At 40.7% G+C, this 15639-nt stretch overlaps 1 protein-coding gene across 1 annotated transcript; it reads left to right on the forward strand.

The window, feature by feature from the left end:
• The first annotated feature begins 1142 nt into the window (after positions 1–1142).
• Positions 1143–15414, forward strand: LOC101559940 (dehydrogenase/reductase SDR family member 2, mitochondrial). The gene is made up of 9 exons (XM_023707724.1): positions 1143–1217; positions 7320–7538; positions 9998–10175; positions 10781–10882; positions 11262–11332; positions 14128–14179; positions 14469–14603; positions 14884–14939; positions 15202–15414. The coding sequence occupies exons 2-9, from the start codon at positions 7405–7407 to the stop codon at positions 15311–15313; spliced, it is 840 nt and encodes a 279-aa protein (XP_023563492.1). The 5' UTR covers positions 1143–1217; positions 7320–7404; the 3' UTR covers positions 15314–15414.
• The last annotated feature ends 225 nt before the right edge of the window (positions 15415–15639 follow it).

Here is a 15639-nt window from a genome sequence, read left to right on the forward strand (position 1 = left end):
AAATATATACAGGTATACCTTGAAAGATTGCTGGGTTGGCGAGATAGCTCAACAGCATAAAGTGCCTGCTTAGGCAACTTTAGGAAAGCATAGGCAAGTGCAGGGACTTCGTGGTTTGATCCCCAGCACCACATGCCCACCAGCCCCGCCCCCAAGGTGGACTGAGCCAGTCATGCACACACACAAAAAAAAGATTGCATAACATCACCAGTGGCTGGGCAAATATAAATTAAAATTATAAGATAAGATTGACATTTTAGGGCCAGCCAAATAGCTCAGCAGATTAAAGTGCCTACAAGCAGGCTCAGGGGCCAGGGGTTTGATCCCCAGGCCTGTCATGCTGGCCCCACCCCTGGGGCAAGCTGAGATGGCAGTTGAGACAGGGTGTGGTGACACATGCCTGTAATCCCAGCTCTTGGGAGGCTGTCTGATCTAGTAGTGAGACCCTGAACACCCTGTAGACCCTTCCCTAAAATTAAAAAAAAATTGACATTTTATAATAACCTCAGTCCTACTTTTTAATTTTAGAAGCTTTTATTCAAGAAAAAGGCTGAATCTTAAAATTGTGTTCATAACATATAAATAACTCATATAACTTGATAAGAAGACAAATAAACCAATAAAAACAGTCAAAACATTTGGACAAAGTCTTCAATAAAGTATGATGCTACCTATTTGAACCATATACTTTATTTATTTATTATTTATTAACTTATTTATTTATTTGGGGGCATACAGGGAACCGAACTCAGGACCTCACTCTTGCCAAGCAGGCTCTGTGCCACTGGGCTAAATCCCTGTCCCCAAACTATACACTTTAACTAACTCAATTTTATTCTATGCAAACTAAATCTAAGTGGAACTGTTTTCAAAATTTTAATATTAAAATCTCAGCAAAATATTTGAGGAGACATTTGCGAAGGGATTACACATGGATGATCAAAATCACATGAAAAATTTCTTAGTAACATTAGGAATCATCAAAAGGCATATGAAGCAGGATGATGTAACATTGATGAGTCAATAATGTGACAGGCAAACAAGAAAAGAGACCTCATGGGTGTGTCTTGGAGGAGGAGAAAAAAATGGATGGCCTGATTTAAATAGCAGAGAACAGCAAGGGCTGCTTAGAGAGCTGAGGAGCTGCCCCATAAGAGAGACCTCTCACTGGGATTCGCACTTGGCTTCAGACAAAGCAGCTGGGAACCTTCATCAAGGTAAGAAAAGTATGTGTTGAGATACATAATATTCTTCACAACATTCCACATGCCTGAGACAGATGCTCATCCTTTGGGCATGAGAATGCTACAAGACAATGTATATGCAAAGGTTTTCCAAGAGGTAAGTAGGCATATATATTTTATAGCAACATGTAACATATTAACTATTGTTATTTGCCTATTATTTTGTTTTACCTTTTTTCCATAAAATAAAATATATAAAAAGGGATAATAAAGAAATTAATTTGCTCATTCAAATGAAAGACTCAGAACACAAGCTTATAAAATATATAGGGATAAAATCTAGATCAAAGTCTCCTGGGGCAAGGGACAGGAATGAGGATTCAATGTAGAATATGAGGGTCTTAATGCAGCAATAATAATGTTCTAAGATGAGCTGATGATTGTACCACTTGGCAGTGCTTCTAAAAAATCATTGGTTTTTACATCTAAATTGTATATAATATAAAATGGGCTTTAATAAGTTGCTTTCTTCAAAACAAAATGACTCCTCACCAATAAATGTAATCATTATGTACTACAAAGATGTACAAATAAAATTTTAAAAACAAACTTATAAATCAGATTTAATTGGAGTTGCAAAGTGATCATTTAAAATAATTTTTTCTCATTAACTTTATTGAAAATCAGTAATTATATAGCATATTAAAAATTGTAGACAAATATTGAAATGTGAAAGATATAGGATGTAGACAGAGTGAATTTTAGAGAATTATTTCTGAAATGAATACATAGCAGGAGATTAATAGATTTCACATTGTAAATAATTTACAAACTTAAATGAATATAACAATAAAAATCGTCCAAAATAAAAATGGAGAAGAATTTACAGATCAGTCATATAATAGTTCACTCTGTGCCAAAATCAAGAAACATATTCATATAATTAGAATTCTAAAAGTAGAAAGGGATAGGCAATAAATATTCAAAGATTTAAAATTTCTGAATTTAGTTGAAATTATAGCACCACATTTCCAAGAAAAATGAACCTTTTTCACAAGAAATTTGAATAAAATCATACCAAGATACAAAAAAAGAAGTTGTCCAAAACTAATTGTAAAGAAAAAAATCATTAAAGCATATACATAGAAAAAATATTAGCTATGGAAGAACAAAATTAAATAGCATCTTATTCCACATTAGAAAAAAAAGAGCAAGTGTGTAAGAATCTAGATTAATTAATTCAAAGGACTGAAAAAAAGGTCTGTCCTCACTGAGTTTTATGCTTAGCAAACACACCTTTAAAAACTAAAAGTAAAATATTTTCCAGTTATACAAACTCAAAATATTCTAATAACTCCAGACGTAGCATACAGAAAATAACAAAAAGCATAATTCAGAAGACAAGAGAAGTTGCTGTATGGTCCTGGATAAAGATTAAAGAGCTCTCAAAAAGGTAGTTGTGCAGGACTAAATGATTTAAAATATGCCAGGCAGAGTGGTACAATCCTATAAATCACAATGTTCTGGAGGTTGAGGCAGCAAGATTGCCATAAATTTGAGGCCAGCCTGGGCCACAGGATGAGTTCAAAACTAGTTTGAAACATGTAGCAAGACCTTGTCTAAGAAACAAAGAAAAAAAATATAAATATATGTATATGCTTAAACTATACATTGCAAAAAATGCTGAAAAGCAATCAGCTCTCAAGTGTTCTGTGTACACACGTGGTCTTTTCTAAGGATGCTTCTGCCTGAGAAATACCAGTATTCTGCCTAAGTAAAATTTCATTTCCCATCTCCTCTTTTTGTTAGCTGAACTCAGAAAGAAACAACGTCACAGTTTTCTTCCATCCTTAATTTTACTGTGGGGTGTTGACACAGAATGAAGGAGTATGCCAGGTGCAACAAAAAGACTGCTCTAAAATTGGTTACTGGTGTGGGGCTGGGGAGATGGCTCAGTGGAATAATTGCTTCCCTGGCAAGCACAGGGGCCTGGGTTCAATCCCCCATTCTGCAAAAAAATAAAAATAAAAAAATGAAATTGGTTACTGGCATGCCTCCTTTTATGAATAATGTCTCAGGGTTTCTTATCATAATTTGGGAAAAAGCAGAGTATTAGAGATTAAGTGTTTTCACCTGTTTTAAGATATTCTAAGGTTTGATACACTGCACTACAGCAGTGGATACACTGATAATTCTTATTGAAGGGCTCCATCTTTCCACAACTCAACTCTGTGTTATATAAGAGCAAAGCAACTGCAGCCCTGACACAAAATACAGTGTTTGAAGTAGCTGTTGGCCAGGGATGTAGCTTAACAGACTGTGTGCTGGCCTAGCAAGCATAGGCACCCATTCCGGATCCATTCCTGGTACTGTATGCAGTGCCGGCCCTGCCTCAGACGCAGCCACCAAAACTAGGTGTGGTGGCACACACCTGTGATCCCAGCTCCGGCTGAAATGGGGATCACGAGTGCTACCTGTGTAGTGAGACCCTGAACCAAATACATAATATTTTTTTAAAAAAAGAAAGTAGCTGTCTCAGGAGCTTAAATGTATGCAGCTTTTTCAGCTCTTTCCAGCTCTCATCCATAGGTTGTTATTATGCAGGATGAAAATTACCTTTGAACAAATGAAGCCAAACTGTTCAGTGATGCTGATGTGTGGACATTGTCAAATTTTTCAAGATATTTTGGATAAAAGTTATAAACAGAAATTTCACTTGACTTCAGATTCAATATGAGTTGAATGGGAAAGTAGTGCAAGTCCACTTTACTGAGTCCTATTATAGGATCTATAATTCTATATTCCGTTCCACCACCACCAGCCCCATGTGGGCCCTTGAGTCAGCCCAGCCTCATGCTCTGTTGGCAATCACACCCCCACTCTCTTGACACTGATTACCTCTTCTCATCTCCCAGTTCCTCACTCTCAGCTCATGGCCTCACCTCCTATTTTGCAATATAGCTCCTTACTGACTGAGGTCTCAGGGCTTCTTATCTTTACCTTAATTTGGTTAAGAGTAGAAATTAAGTGTATTCAGCTGGGATGACATGTTCTGAATTCTGATACATTGAAAAGACGAAAGATTTATACAATCTGAAGAGAAACCAGAGTATGAATTCTGATATATTGAGAATTGACAATTCTCATGTAAGAACCCCATCTTACCTGAGAAAATAAAAAAGCTGATACTTGTAGGTTATGGGAATGGAAGCCCTCAGTCTACAGTTCTTCGTGACAGCAGGACAAACTAATATAGTGGGTCCAGCATGAGTCACCAACTAGCACTGGACATTTAGAAGCAGCAGTACACAGATAAGCCTTATGAAAGGAAGCCAGTTCTCAGGTCTTTGCATTCCCCTCTCCCCCAACCAAGATCACTGTATTTCTAGGTCCATCCAGCAAATACCAAGAAGGATTTGGACAAAGACTCACTGACGCTGTGAGCCAAATCAGCCTGTCCACTTATTTGTTTAGTATCTTCTCAGCAGTAGCTACTTTGTGATTAACCTACAATGCAATGGTTAACATCCATGTAGTGTATGCTCACCCTATTAGTCCATCTACATGTCTCTTCCCCAAACCTTCTTATATCTGACTCCCTGATGTTGCACTCCTCCCCAGGCCCAACGGATAGGCCAAACCATGTGTTCCTGCTCAGAAGCCCATGGATACCTATGATATGAAAAGGGGTAAATTTAGTTTTTATAGCTTGTAACACAGTGCCCCTAAAACTCTTACAGTCTCTTAAATTATATGAGTGTCTCCTATATGTAAATGATACAATAATTGGTAATTTGAAGTCCCTAGTTACAAGATGTTCACCACCAGACCAAGTCAAGGTTAGAGGATCACAACCTGCAACCTTACTTTCCAATATATGAGGGGATAGAAGAGGATGAGCCTGAGAAAATAAAAAAGCTGATACTTGTAGGTTATGGGAATAGCCTATAATGTACTCTGCCCAGATCAGCTAACAAGCTGTACTCCTCAAGTTTCTACCTATCAGAAGGCACTGTCCTTGGCATTCTCTTTTAGGGCCATTCCTCTGTCAGTCTATAGTAACCATCAGTGGTCATTCAATGCTTGTATCAATGTATCATATCTGTTCATCTATTTACCCATAGCCTGGGATCAGTTTCCTTCCTCCTTTGCCATTTGGCCAGAGGGACAGTGCCCCTAAAGTGTGAGTATAAACTGAGGGAGTGGCATCAGTACAACAACAAAAAGAGACAAGCAGTCTGTGGTACCTGCTTGTGTAACTTACTCTGCACCTCCGTAGGCCTGATCTCTATTGCACCACTTCCTATTAATCATGGATTGCTCATGCCCCCTGCTAAACGTTATCATTTACAGAATGGAACTTTCTAATCACACAACTTATGTATGATATGATAGGCTGCTTTAGTCCACTGTCCTTTCATACCATGTAGTAACTTGTTTAATCTACTAGGAAATCAGGACTTTTTTTTCTGCATTTAGCATAGTCTTGCTTCAGAATCCTAAACTTTTACACTAAAATTCCCTGAGGGACTTACCAAAGATTCTACACAGATTTTTACCAGCTCACATATGTATGACTCCGTGTAATCTTCTAGGTTCTGTGGCCCAGGAGGCAGACTGTTTATACATCTTCACTTGCTGGAGAGCCATCTTTTACCCTCAGGTCCACACAATACTTACAGCCTTCACAATCACCCAATAAATGGATTGGAGTAGAATTTCCACACATTGTATAATATATGTCATCCCCCAAGTCTCAAGAGAACTACTAAATTTTGAGTGACTGTTTCAACATGTATAGACCAGTGGAACCCTAAAGCCCAACCTTGTGATAGATGGCTGGATCTTTGGCTTTAAAGTTTGCATTAAAAGTACTTATCTGCTTTGATAATAACTTAAGTAAATGCTATAACAGAAGTAAGTGCTACAATAAGGGAATTGGTTTTATGTAAGTACATAGCTATTTATTCTTGGAATTTGAGAAGATCTTAACTTACATACCAGGAAATCATAAATTTACCTTGTACACAAAGCCACACAACCACCCAGAGAGTGAACATTTAAAAGCAACAAAGGCTACTTTACAGTAAATATTTTGAGACCAAAGCTGAACTGACACAACTGAAAGACTGAGGAAAGAGCCTGATCGGCTGAGATTACTGAATCTGACCCATGGACTGAGTGAGGACCCAAAAAAAAAAAATATAAGGGGGCTGGGGTTTGATCCCTGGCCAGTCAGGGGTTCAATCCCTGGCCTGCTGGGGATTTAATCTCTAGTCTGCCATGCCAGCCCTGTCCCCAGGGCATGCTGAGATGGTGAATGAGACTGGGCATGGTGGGGCATACCTGTAATCCCAGAGTTTAGGAGGCTGAAAAACAAGAAAGATCACTACAAGTCCGATCTGTGTAGTGAGACCCTGTAGACCTTGTACTAAATAAATAAAAAAATTAAAATTAAATAAAAATTATATCACTGCCACAATATATTCAAATATTCATTCAACAAATACCAATAAGCAATAAAGACCCCTTGCAAGAACTGTAAGTCCAACACAGTCCCTAGGAATGAGTGAGATAAATATTTCAAGAGAAGTAAGAATGGGACCACTGTGCCACATAGACAAGATAATAAATCCAAAAGTTTTGTGGGGATTACGTGTCTTCATGTGCTAAAAACAAAGATGAACATAAGAGAAGAGGCTACAGGTGACAAGCAGCCAGAGAAGAGCTTTGCAAGTAGGCATGGGGTGTGTGCCAAGAGTTCAGGGGAGAAGCCCACAGGATAAAAGGATAAAATCAGCCCTCAGCAGCCACAAAGTAACTTGAAAAGCCTTTTTACATCTGGCTCTTAATAGATTTGGTCATCTCACAAACCTCTGAACTACCCATTGACTATCTAGAAAATCTCAATGAATAGGCAGTTATTGAACCTCTATGCATATGTTATGATTTGACTCCAGATGACAAAAGCCTTTGTAACTAGTTTAAAAGAAGAGATTTAATATAAGAAATTTTGTGTTCATAAAGCCATCAGAAGGGTTTGAAATGTAGGTGCTGAGTTTCCCATAATGGCTCCTGGACCATCCCAGCTCTCCTCCATGCAGAGGAGATGTTATTCCATGTCTGTACTTACAGGACCTGCTTGCTGGAGCTGCCTGCCATCGGAAGGCCTCACTCCCAGGACTGAGCTCACCAAGAGGAAGACCAAGCAGAAAGCGCCATGTTTCGATTTGGGACGCTGAAAACCCTCTTGCCTCAGGCATTTCCACTCCTTGTGAGAAACACCAGCAGTGAGACCAACGGTAGGCCTAAACTGGCCAACAAAGTCGCTGTGGTCACAGGATCCACCTCTGGGTGAGAACAACTCTTTGGGAGCTCTGGAATCATGACAGCCTTTTGATTTTGTTAACCTTCTTGACTTAGCCTGATTCCCACAAAGCAAAGCCGCCAAAGCTGAAGTACCAGTAGTTTTTGGAGAATGAGATCCTAAGGGAATAAAGCGACAAGAAAAGAAAACAAAAACCAGATATATCCAGGATAGGAAGTGTTACCAAAATGGTCCTTCTATAGGCCCTTGGTGATGGGTCCACAGTTCCAGCATGAATCATGAACTGCACTTTAGAAACACCCCCCCCAGGGAAAGGGAGAAGGAATTCAGCCATTGCACTATCCCTCCCCTCCCTTAGTTAATACTCACACTACATAAGTTATGCTACATTGTAGTATCAGCAGGGGTCCAAGAAGCTAGGGGTCTTCCATGAAAAGACCCTTCATTTTCAGGTTCATTCCCTCATCCCAACAAAGAATGAAGGAGGGGGCAAGGCTGGCTTAAAGCCAAGAGCCTCTGGCTGAAAATAGGGAAATCAGGTCTACAAAGAATGAAGAAGTCAGAAATGAAAGTAGTACAAAACAGAGATTTACTTATAATATTGCTAAGGCGAGTACAAAGCTGCAGGGCAGCAAGCCACACAGCAGGGAGAGCTCACAATGAGTTTCTCAAAGGTCAAAGATCCCTGTACATATACTTTTAGGGGTAAACTCATCACTAAAAATTAACTGTTTCACTAATTGATGTATGTTAAACATCAATTAGTGTCTTAGCCCTGGTTGTTGGGGTGAGTTAAAGGTTATGAGGTCTTCACTGATTGGTGTACTCTAAGCCAGTCAGGGTCTTAGCCTTGATTACTGTGGTAAGCTGTTGTTGGGGTGAGCTACTGATCATGGTGGGGGTCTAGGAGCATAGAGCAAATACATGCAAACTGGCCCCTAAAAATAACTGTTCTAGTTAGTGCTTAAATTTTTTCTTTTAATTTTTTTACCAATTTTTCATGCTTATATCTGGCAATCTGAACAACTAATGTGAAGACAATATGCAATATGACAACCCTTGTTGAATTCTCATAATCTTATTTAATGAAATTCTGTATCGTTTCTAATGTTGTTTTATTATTCTTTTATTTTCTTTAAAAAATAATTTTTAAAAATGAATATAAAAAAGAAATGTTCCACTCCTACAAAGGCTTCATAAAGGGCAATTTCCAGTATCAAGTGGTCCTTTCTATGACCATGTGCTACATGACCCACACCACAGCAGCCACTCTATGCCCAAACCCCTGGCTAGCTCCCCCTCTAACTGTTACTATATAATAACCCCATCCTTCTAAGCTGCCTGCCTGAGAGCACTCAGAGGATGCATAGCCCTGAGAAAAGAAGCCCTAAGATTGCAGCTGCCAAGCAGACCAAAGCTTTGAGAAACTGGGAAAGAGTTGGCACCATACTAGTTCCAGTAAGTGTAGGGTCAAGTACCTCTGTGATGCAGTACACAGAGGGTACGATAGACCCTTCTTTACATCTTCTGTTCATCTTACCATCCATGAGCAGGACATGGTGTTAGCTTCTCTGGGTTAGGGGAGAAAATTCATTTGGAACCTTAAGGTGAGAAATATAGCAAGCAAGCAAGAGCTCATTGGCTGGTGGAAATGGAAATGTAAATTAGTACAAGCACCATAGAAATCTCTGTGGAGATTTCTCAAAAAACTGAAAACAATCTATTTGACCCAGCTATTCCCTTTGTAGGTATCTTCTGCAAAGAGTTAAAGGCATCATATTACAAGGATATATTCATCCCCATGTCTACAGCACTGCAATTTGTATCAGCTCAAGTTTGGAAACAGGCCTATCAACAGATGAATGGATAAAGAAAATGTAGTATATAAACATAAAGGAATACTACTCTGCCCTAAAAAGATAAACTTGAGGCATTAGAAAGTAAATGGATGCAATTTGAGATCATGATATTAAGTGAAATAAGGCAGACACACAAGCTTAAATATCACATGGTTTTTCTTAAGTGAAAAACTCAAAAATATATACATTTATATAAACAGCAAAACAGAAAATGTGGGCTGGGGAGATGGCTCAGAGGAATAAGCGCTTCCCTGGCAAGCTCAAGGGCCTGAGTTCACTCCCTGGTTCAGAAAAAAAAAAGAAAATGTATGAATAGGAAATAGGGAGATCTTTTTCAAATGGCTAAGGAAACAAGAGAGGAAGAGAGGAGAAAGGGAGGGGACGGAAAGGGAGAGAAGGGAGTGGCAGAAAAGGGACTGAGGGGGAAATGATAAAAACGGGGCTTATACAAAAATAAAGTGAACCAAGAATTCAAAGGGATTTTTAAAAGATGTACTATATACATATGCCAATTCTCCCACAACAAATGTAATTATTGTGTACTACGTACATATACTGGAAAAAAAAAAAAAAAAGACTCAGCCCCGGGATGCAATGTCACACCCTCTCCATTTCTCTGCCCACAGGATTGGCTTCGCCATCTCACGGCGTCTGGCGCAGGACGGGGCCCATGTGGTCATCAGCAGCCGGAAGCAGCAGAACGTGGACCGTGCAGTGGCCACACTGAGGGGGGAGGGGCTGAGTGTGACTGGAACCGTGTGCCACGTGGGGAAGGCCGAGGATCGGGACCGGCTGGTGGCCAAGGTGAGGGAGTAGAGGAGTTCTAGCTGGGGATTAGAGGATCGTGCACATTAGCACAGGCTACAGCCTCCATTACATGAATCAAATCTACTGTATGTCTCTCAGCTCTGGTCAGCTCACAGACGCTTCTAAACAACTTAGACAGAGGAAAACCACGGAGGGAGCAAGATGTTGGGGTGAAGCAGGGGTCTCTTTCCTGCTGCGTAAGAGCCAGGCAGGCCCTCAGGTCCTTGAGGAAAACTGAGGAGGTCAGTCATACGGTTACAAGGAATTCTGGTTTTCAGTCAAAGCCACAATGTTCAGGAAAACAGATACAACGTGACATTCCAAGAAACAGCGGCGGTGAGGCGTTAAGGAACTGGGGGCCAAGAGTGCCAAGGATTAAGAGGACAGCCAGTAAAAGAAACAGGGCTGAAGCTTCACCCTTCATTGCTCACAGGCTCAGGACGCAGCTGTTAAGAAGAGAAAATGGTTTTCCGTCCCTGCTTGGAGGTGTTCCTCCCTCCGATTTGACCCAGACATAACCCACTGACAGCAAACAGGAATTACCTGTTCGCAGACCTTTCTCTTCTTCACTGCTGTCCTCCATGTCTTCTTCTCCCCTACAGGCACTGAAACACTGTGGAGGCGTGGACTTCCTGGTGTGCACAGCAGGCGTCAACCCCTTGGTGGGGAGTACTCTGGGGACCAGCGAGCAGATCTGGGACAAGGTGAGAACTGGGGATGATGGCAGGAAGGGGGTGAGACTCCATCCTCCCCCACATACCCAAGCCCACACACCTGTCAACATAAGCTCCTTAGCACAGAGCAAGGTCAGGTGCCTAGACTCTGTGAACCTCAATTCCCTACTGTGGGATGGAAGGAGGGGCGCCTGAATTGCAGTTTTTGCCTGTTGTTCAAGAGCTCCTAGTCTGCTGGTCCTGTCCAGTTATGAAACACGTGGAGCTCAGAAAAAAGAGATGATTCTCTTTCTTGTCTGCTTCCCCTAGCAGAACTATGCTGCCTGTGCTCTTGCCTGCTGTACTTCCTAATCCAGTGAGAACACTGGACTGTCTTTTAACCCTCACCCCTCTTTTGCTCTGATTTCAGATCATGGACATCAATGTGAAGTCCCCTGCCCTCCTTCTGAGCCAGCTACTGCCCCACATGGAGAAGAGAGGGTAAGGGTGGGGAAGGGGAACAGAGAGGGGGTCCTTCCTTTTGAACAGGAAGCTGGGAAGTGAGGATAAGAGCATCTAGTTTTAAATTAGGCATCCCTACTTAGAAACAGGCTGAGTAGAGCCAGTGATAAAAGAATGATGACCGTTTGACTTTCAGATTCAGTCACCTAAAAACCAAAGAATTCAATCTATAAGTGTGCCTCGGAATTAGATCTAGTGTACAGAGACTGGGAAGTCCCAGCAGGAAGAAGGATGAGGGATCCACTGAAAGAGAAGCTGGAGTTCCTACAACTGTCCTAGAATCACAAAAATAGAAGTGGCCTCTCCTGGGCTGTAGAGGCACCACCCTGATGACCTGCAGCCTGTGTACCTGTGGCGGAGCAAGATGCCCAGCCTGTGATGTGGAGTGGGCCTCTGGTACCCAGCCATGTTCTCTCCACCTAATCCCCATTCTGATCCAGGGCACCTCTGCAAGGTCTGGCTTCTCTTAATAACTGACATATTTTATCGTGTAAGTTAATGCTCACAACAGTTCTGCCTAGCAAAAGACATTCACTAAAGAGCATTGTAAGTGATGTACTTCAGGAGGAAGTACATAGAAATATCCCGTGTGGAAAATCTGAAAGAGAAACAAGATGCAACACACAGAACACACTAACATGTGAGCGGATTTAAATGCCTAAGGTAAAAAAACAATAATGGTGTTTGCAGGGTTAAAAATTTTCAGGACAAAAAGAGTAATATTCAAATCAGGAAGACAGAAATGTCTGTTATAATATTTTTATATTGTTGAGATAGGGTTTGAAAATTGATTATAGCCAAGCATGATGGCACACACCAATCATCCCAGCACTCTGGAGGCTGAGCAGAAGGACTGCTGTGTGTTCGTGAGGATTTCATGGGCTACATAGTGAGATCAAAGCCAGCATGAACTACAGAGTGAGACACTGCCTAAAAAGAAGAAAGGAAAGAAAAGAAAAACTTTGATTTTCTAGACAAGCCTGTTCTGTTTTCTGGAATAACAACTATAAGAATAGCAAGAGAGTATGTAGTGTATGTTCAAAGTAATGGAGGAAGAAGTTGAAATAGAAAAAATAATCTAGAACAAAATTCATAAGAAAAAAACTAGTGCAATTAAAAATGATCACAAAATTGAATATTAGATGTTAATGCCAATATACCAGTAACTGCAGTTAAAATATAAAGATAATCAAGCTCGAATACATAATCAAATTAAAATTCTTCAGCTGGGCCCCACAGCATATGTCTATAGTCCTAGTGCTCAGGAAGCTGGGGCAGGAGGATTTTAGATTCAAGTTCAAGGCTCAAGACAAATTAGCGAGACTTTGTCTTGCCCCACCCCTCACACAAAGGTTTTTAATCTTATTAGATAATCATGGCATGTTTCACCAAATTTTTCATTTTCATTGACTGAGTCTATAGTGCTAGGAAAAATATTAGTATGATGGTTATAGTTCTGGGAAGACCTATGAATCAAGATATTGTTTAAAGTAGGATAGATTATGACATTTATTGAATATAGACATAGACAATAGTGTCTTTTGCTAAGCACTGTTGTTTGCAATCCTTTGGCAGAATGAAGTTTCTTTTTTTTTTTTTTTTTTGAAGACGGCATACGAGATGTTGCGGCGTGACTGGAGTTCAGACGTGTGCTCTTCCGATCTTTTTTTTTTGGTGGAACCAGGGATTGAACTCATGCCCTTGCCAGGCAAGTGCTTATTCTGAGCCATCTCCCCAGCCCCTACAATCTTGAAAGATATAGTTTTCCATAGGTCTAAGCATCTACCTGGCAAGCACCATGTTCTGGGTTTGATCCCCAGTACTGCATGCCATGCCACCATGCTGCCATGGCACTCACTGAAACCAGATGTAGTGGCACACACTTGTAATCCCAGCACTGGGGAGGCTGAGACAGGAGGATCACTAGGAGTCTGAGCTGTGTAGCAAGACCCTGTACTAAGTAAATAAGAATTTTTTTCTTTTTTCTTTTGTGGGACTGGGGATTGAGCTCAGGACCCTGTACTTGTCAGGCAAGAGCTTATTCTACTGAGCTATCTCCCCGGCCCCAAGAATTTTAAAAAGTAGAACAGATAAACCATAGTTTATCTGCACACAGGTTCTGTGCTCAGCTGTTCAATTTGGAACACACATCTTAAATCTCTGTTAAAGACAATGAAGAATTATATCTTTCAGGATAATAATAGTGCTTAGCAAAAGACAGCATAGTCTGTATTCAATAAATGCCAAAACTGAAATATGCTGGGGAAAAATTAAATACGAAGAAGTAGAAGAAAGGAAATAATGTAGAGCAGAAACCAAAAGAAAAGAAAACAAAATACAATATAAGGATCAAGAAAGGCAAAAGTTTATTTAAACACAAAATAGTAACCATTATCAGGAATTAAAAACAAAATCACCACTAGAGATCCCAAAGGCAACAGAAAGAATATGATTAACAGAAACTTTTATAACTTGAAATCATTGTAAAACAAACTTTTTAAAAAGTATTACACCTTACCAAAACTAACTCAAGAGATAGACAGTGAGACCAGTGATATTACCGTGCAATAAATGTAATCCCCAGTAAGTTGTTCCAAAAAAGCAAAACACAAGCCCAAACACAGACAGCTTCTCTGGCAATATAATTTGAGAGGTGTAATAGACACTGAAAGGAAAATGGAGATACCTCCCTCTGCGAAGGCCTAACTATTCTCACTCTCAATCACACAAGGTGACCTTCTTTGGCTCCCACCTCATCCCTCTTTCTTTTCCAGACAAGGTTCAGTGATCATGGTGTCCTCGGTTGCAGCCTATCTCCCAATTGCTGTAAGTAGGACTATATCTGTGGCTCCCTATTTGGGTCCCAAAAATTCTCCCCTTTCACTTGTAAAAAGTTTCACAATTGCTCCCTCGGGACTATTCATGTATGCAGTGATCACTGTGTGTCACAGCTTTTGTCTTTATATAAATTCACTTAGTGAGAGCATCTTGCCCTCTCTATGGGACAATCAGGAAGTATTACTAGGATGATTGCCTGAGCAAAACTCGGGAAATTAAAGCAACTCTTCTTTGTCCTCATTCAGGCCTATTAATTGATTTCCCTTTCTGTCCACAGAAGCTGGGAGTTTACAACGTCAGTAAAACAGCCCTGGTGGCCCTCACCAAGACTCTGGCAATAGAACTAGCACCAAAGAACATCCGGGTGAACGGCCTCCTACCAGGACTCATAGAAACAGAGTTTAGCAAAGTGGTAAGGTCCAAGGGCAGCAACTCCTCCTACCCTGCTGAGCAGCAGTGTAACTACTGCCCTGAAGGCCTTGTCCCATAGATCTAGGCTCCAACATTTAACCTGTTGAGTCCTGTTCTGATGTTCTGGTCAGTCTTTGAGATCTGCTGAGATGCAGCCTCAGACCTCTATCAAAGGCCATCTCGTAGTGTCTTCCAACAACTCTTTAGACTCAGCCTTTGAGATGTACAGCCCATGTGACCCATCTGCAAAAGCAACACTAACCTCTTGACCTTTCCTTTAGCTCTCTGAAGACAGAGATTTTGTGGGACATCTCAACAAATTTTACAAAATGCAGAGGTAAGTTATGGCTTGAATTAACATGACCTCATAACTTTTTTAAAGGGTAAAAAGTCCCAGAGCATCCCTCTGCAGACTTTCTTCCCCAGATATGACAATTCCCCCAGGCCTAGGATGACCTCTGCAGTTCTTTATGGGCCATGCATGATTTCAGTTTTACCTTTTCGCTTATCTTCCCAGGGTCTTGATTTGTGGCACATGGGAACCAGGGACTATGGGTGAAATGTCACCAGACTCCTTCTCACTTTCTCTCTCCATACAGATTGGGACAGCCTGAGGATTGTGCTGGGCTTGTGTCCTTCCTGTGCTCCTCAGATGCCAGCTACATCACTGGTGAGAACATCGTGGTGGCCGGCTTCTCCCCCCAGATCTGAGGGGCCTCTCCATGCAGGAGCCCCATGTGCCTGTGCTCCGAGTGTGTACATTTAAATTGAAATCTTCACTGACAGAAATAATAAAGAACATCAGAAAAGCACCCTGTTGGTGTGAAACTATCATTGAAACCAGTTAACACAATGTCAGCTTTACTAGAGCAACAAAATATGTGCTTAAGTCTCTGATAAACACAAAGAGCTAAAATTAGTCTGGAAGACAACATATGTTGTGTTCTAAACATTTCTATGAGCTTAATGTTTTGATCTCTAATTCTTCATATGAGAAAGCCAAGAGAGTGGTCTAAGGACAGTGTCCTGAGTACACA

Source organism: Octodon degus, unplaced genomic scaffold (genome assembly GCF_000260255.1).
Source record: "Octodon degus isolate 3935 unplaced genomic scaffold, OctDeg1.0 scaffold00307, whole genome shotgun sequence".
NCBI lineage: Eukaryota > Metazoa > Chordata > Mammalia > Rodentia > Octodontidae > Octodon > Octodon degus.

Coding starts and splice junctions, on each gene's coding strand:
- LOC101559940 (XM_023707724.1), top strand. CDS start 7,405: ATGTTTCGATTTGGGACGCTGAAAACCCTCTTGCCTCAGGCATTTCCA. Junction 10,176..10,780: donor GGGACCGGCTGGTGGCCAAG/GTGAGGGAGTAG, acceptor TCTCCCCTACAG/GCACTGAAACACTGTGGAGG. Junction 10,883..11,261: donor GCGAGCAGATCTGGGACAAG/GTGAGAACTGGG, acceptor CTCTGATTTCAG/ATCATGGACATCAATGTGAA.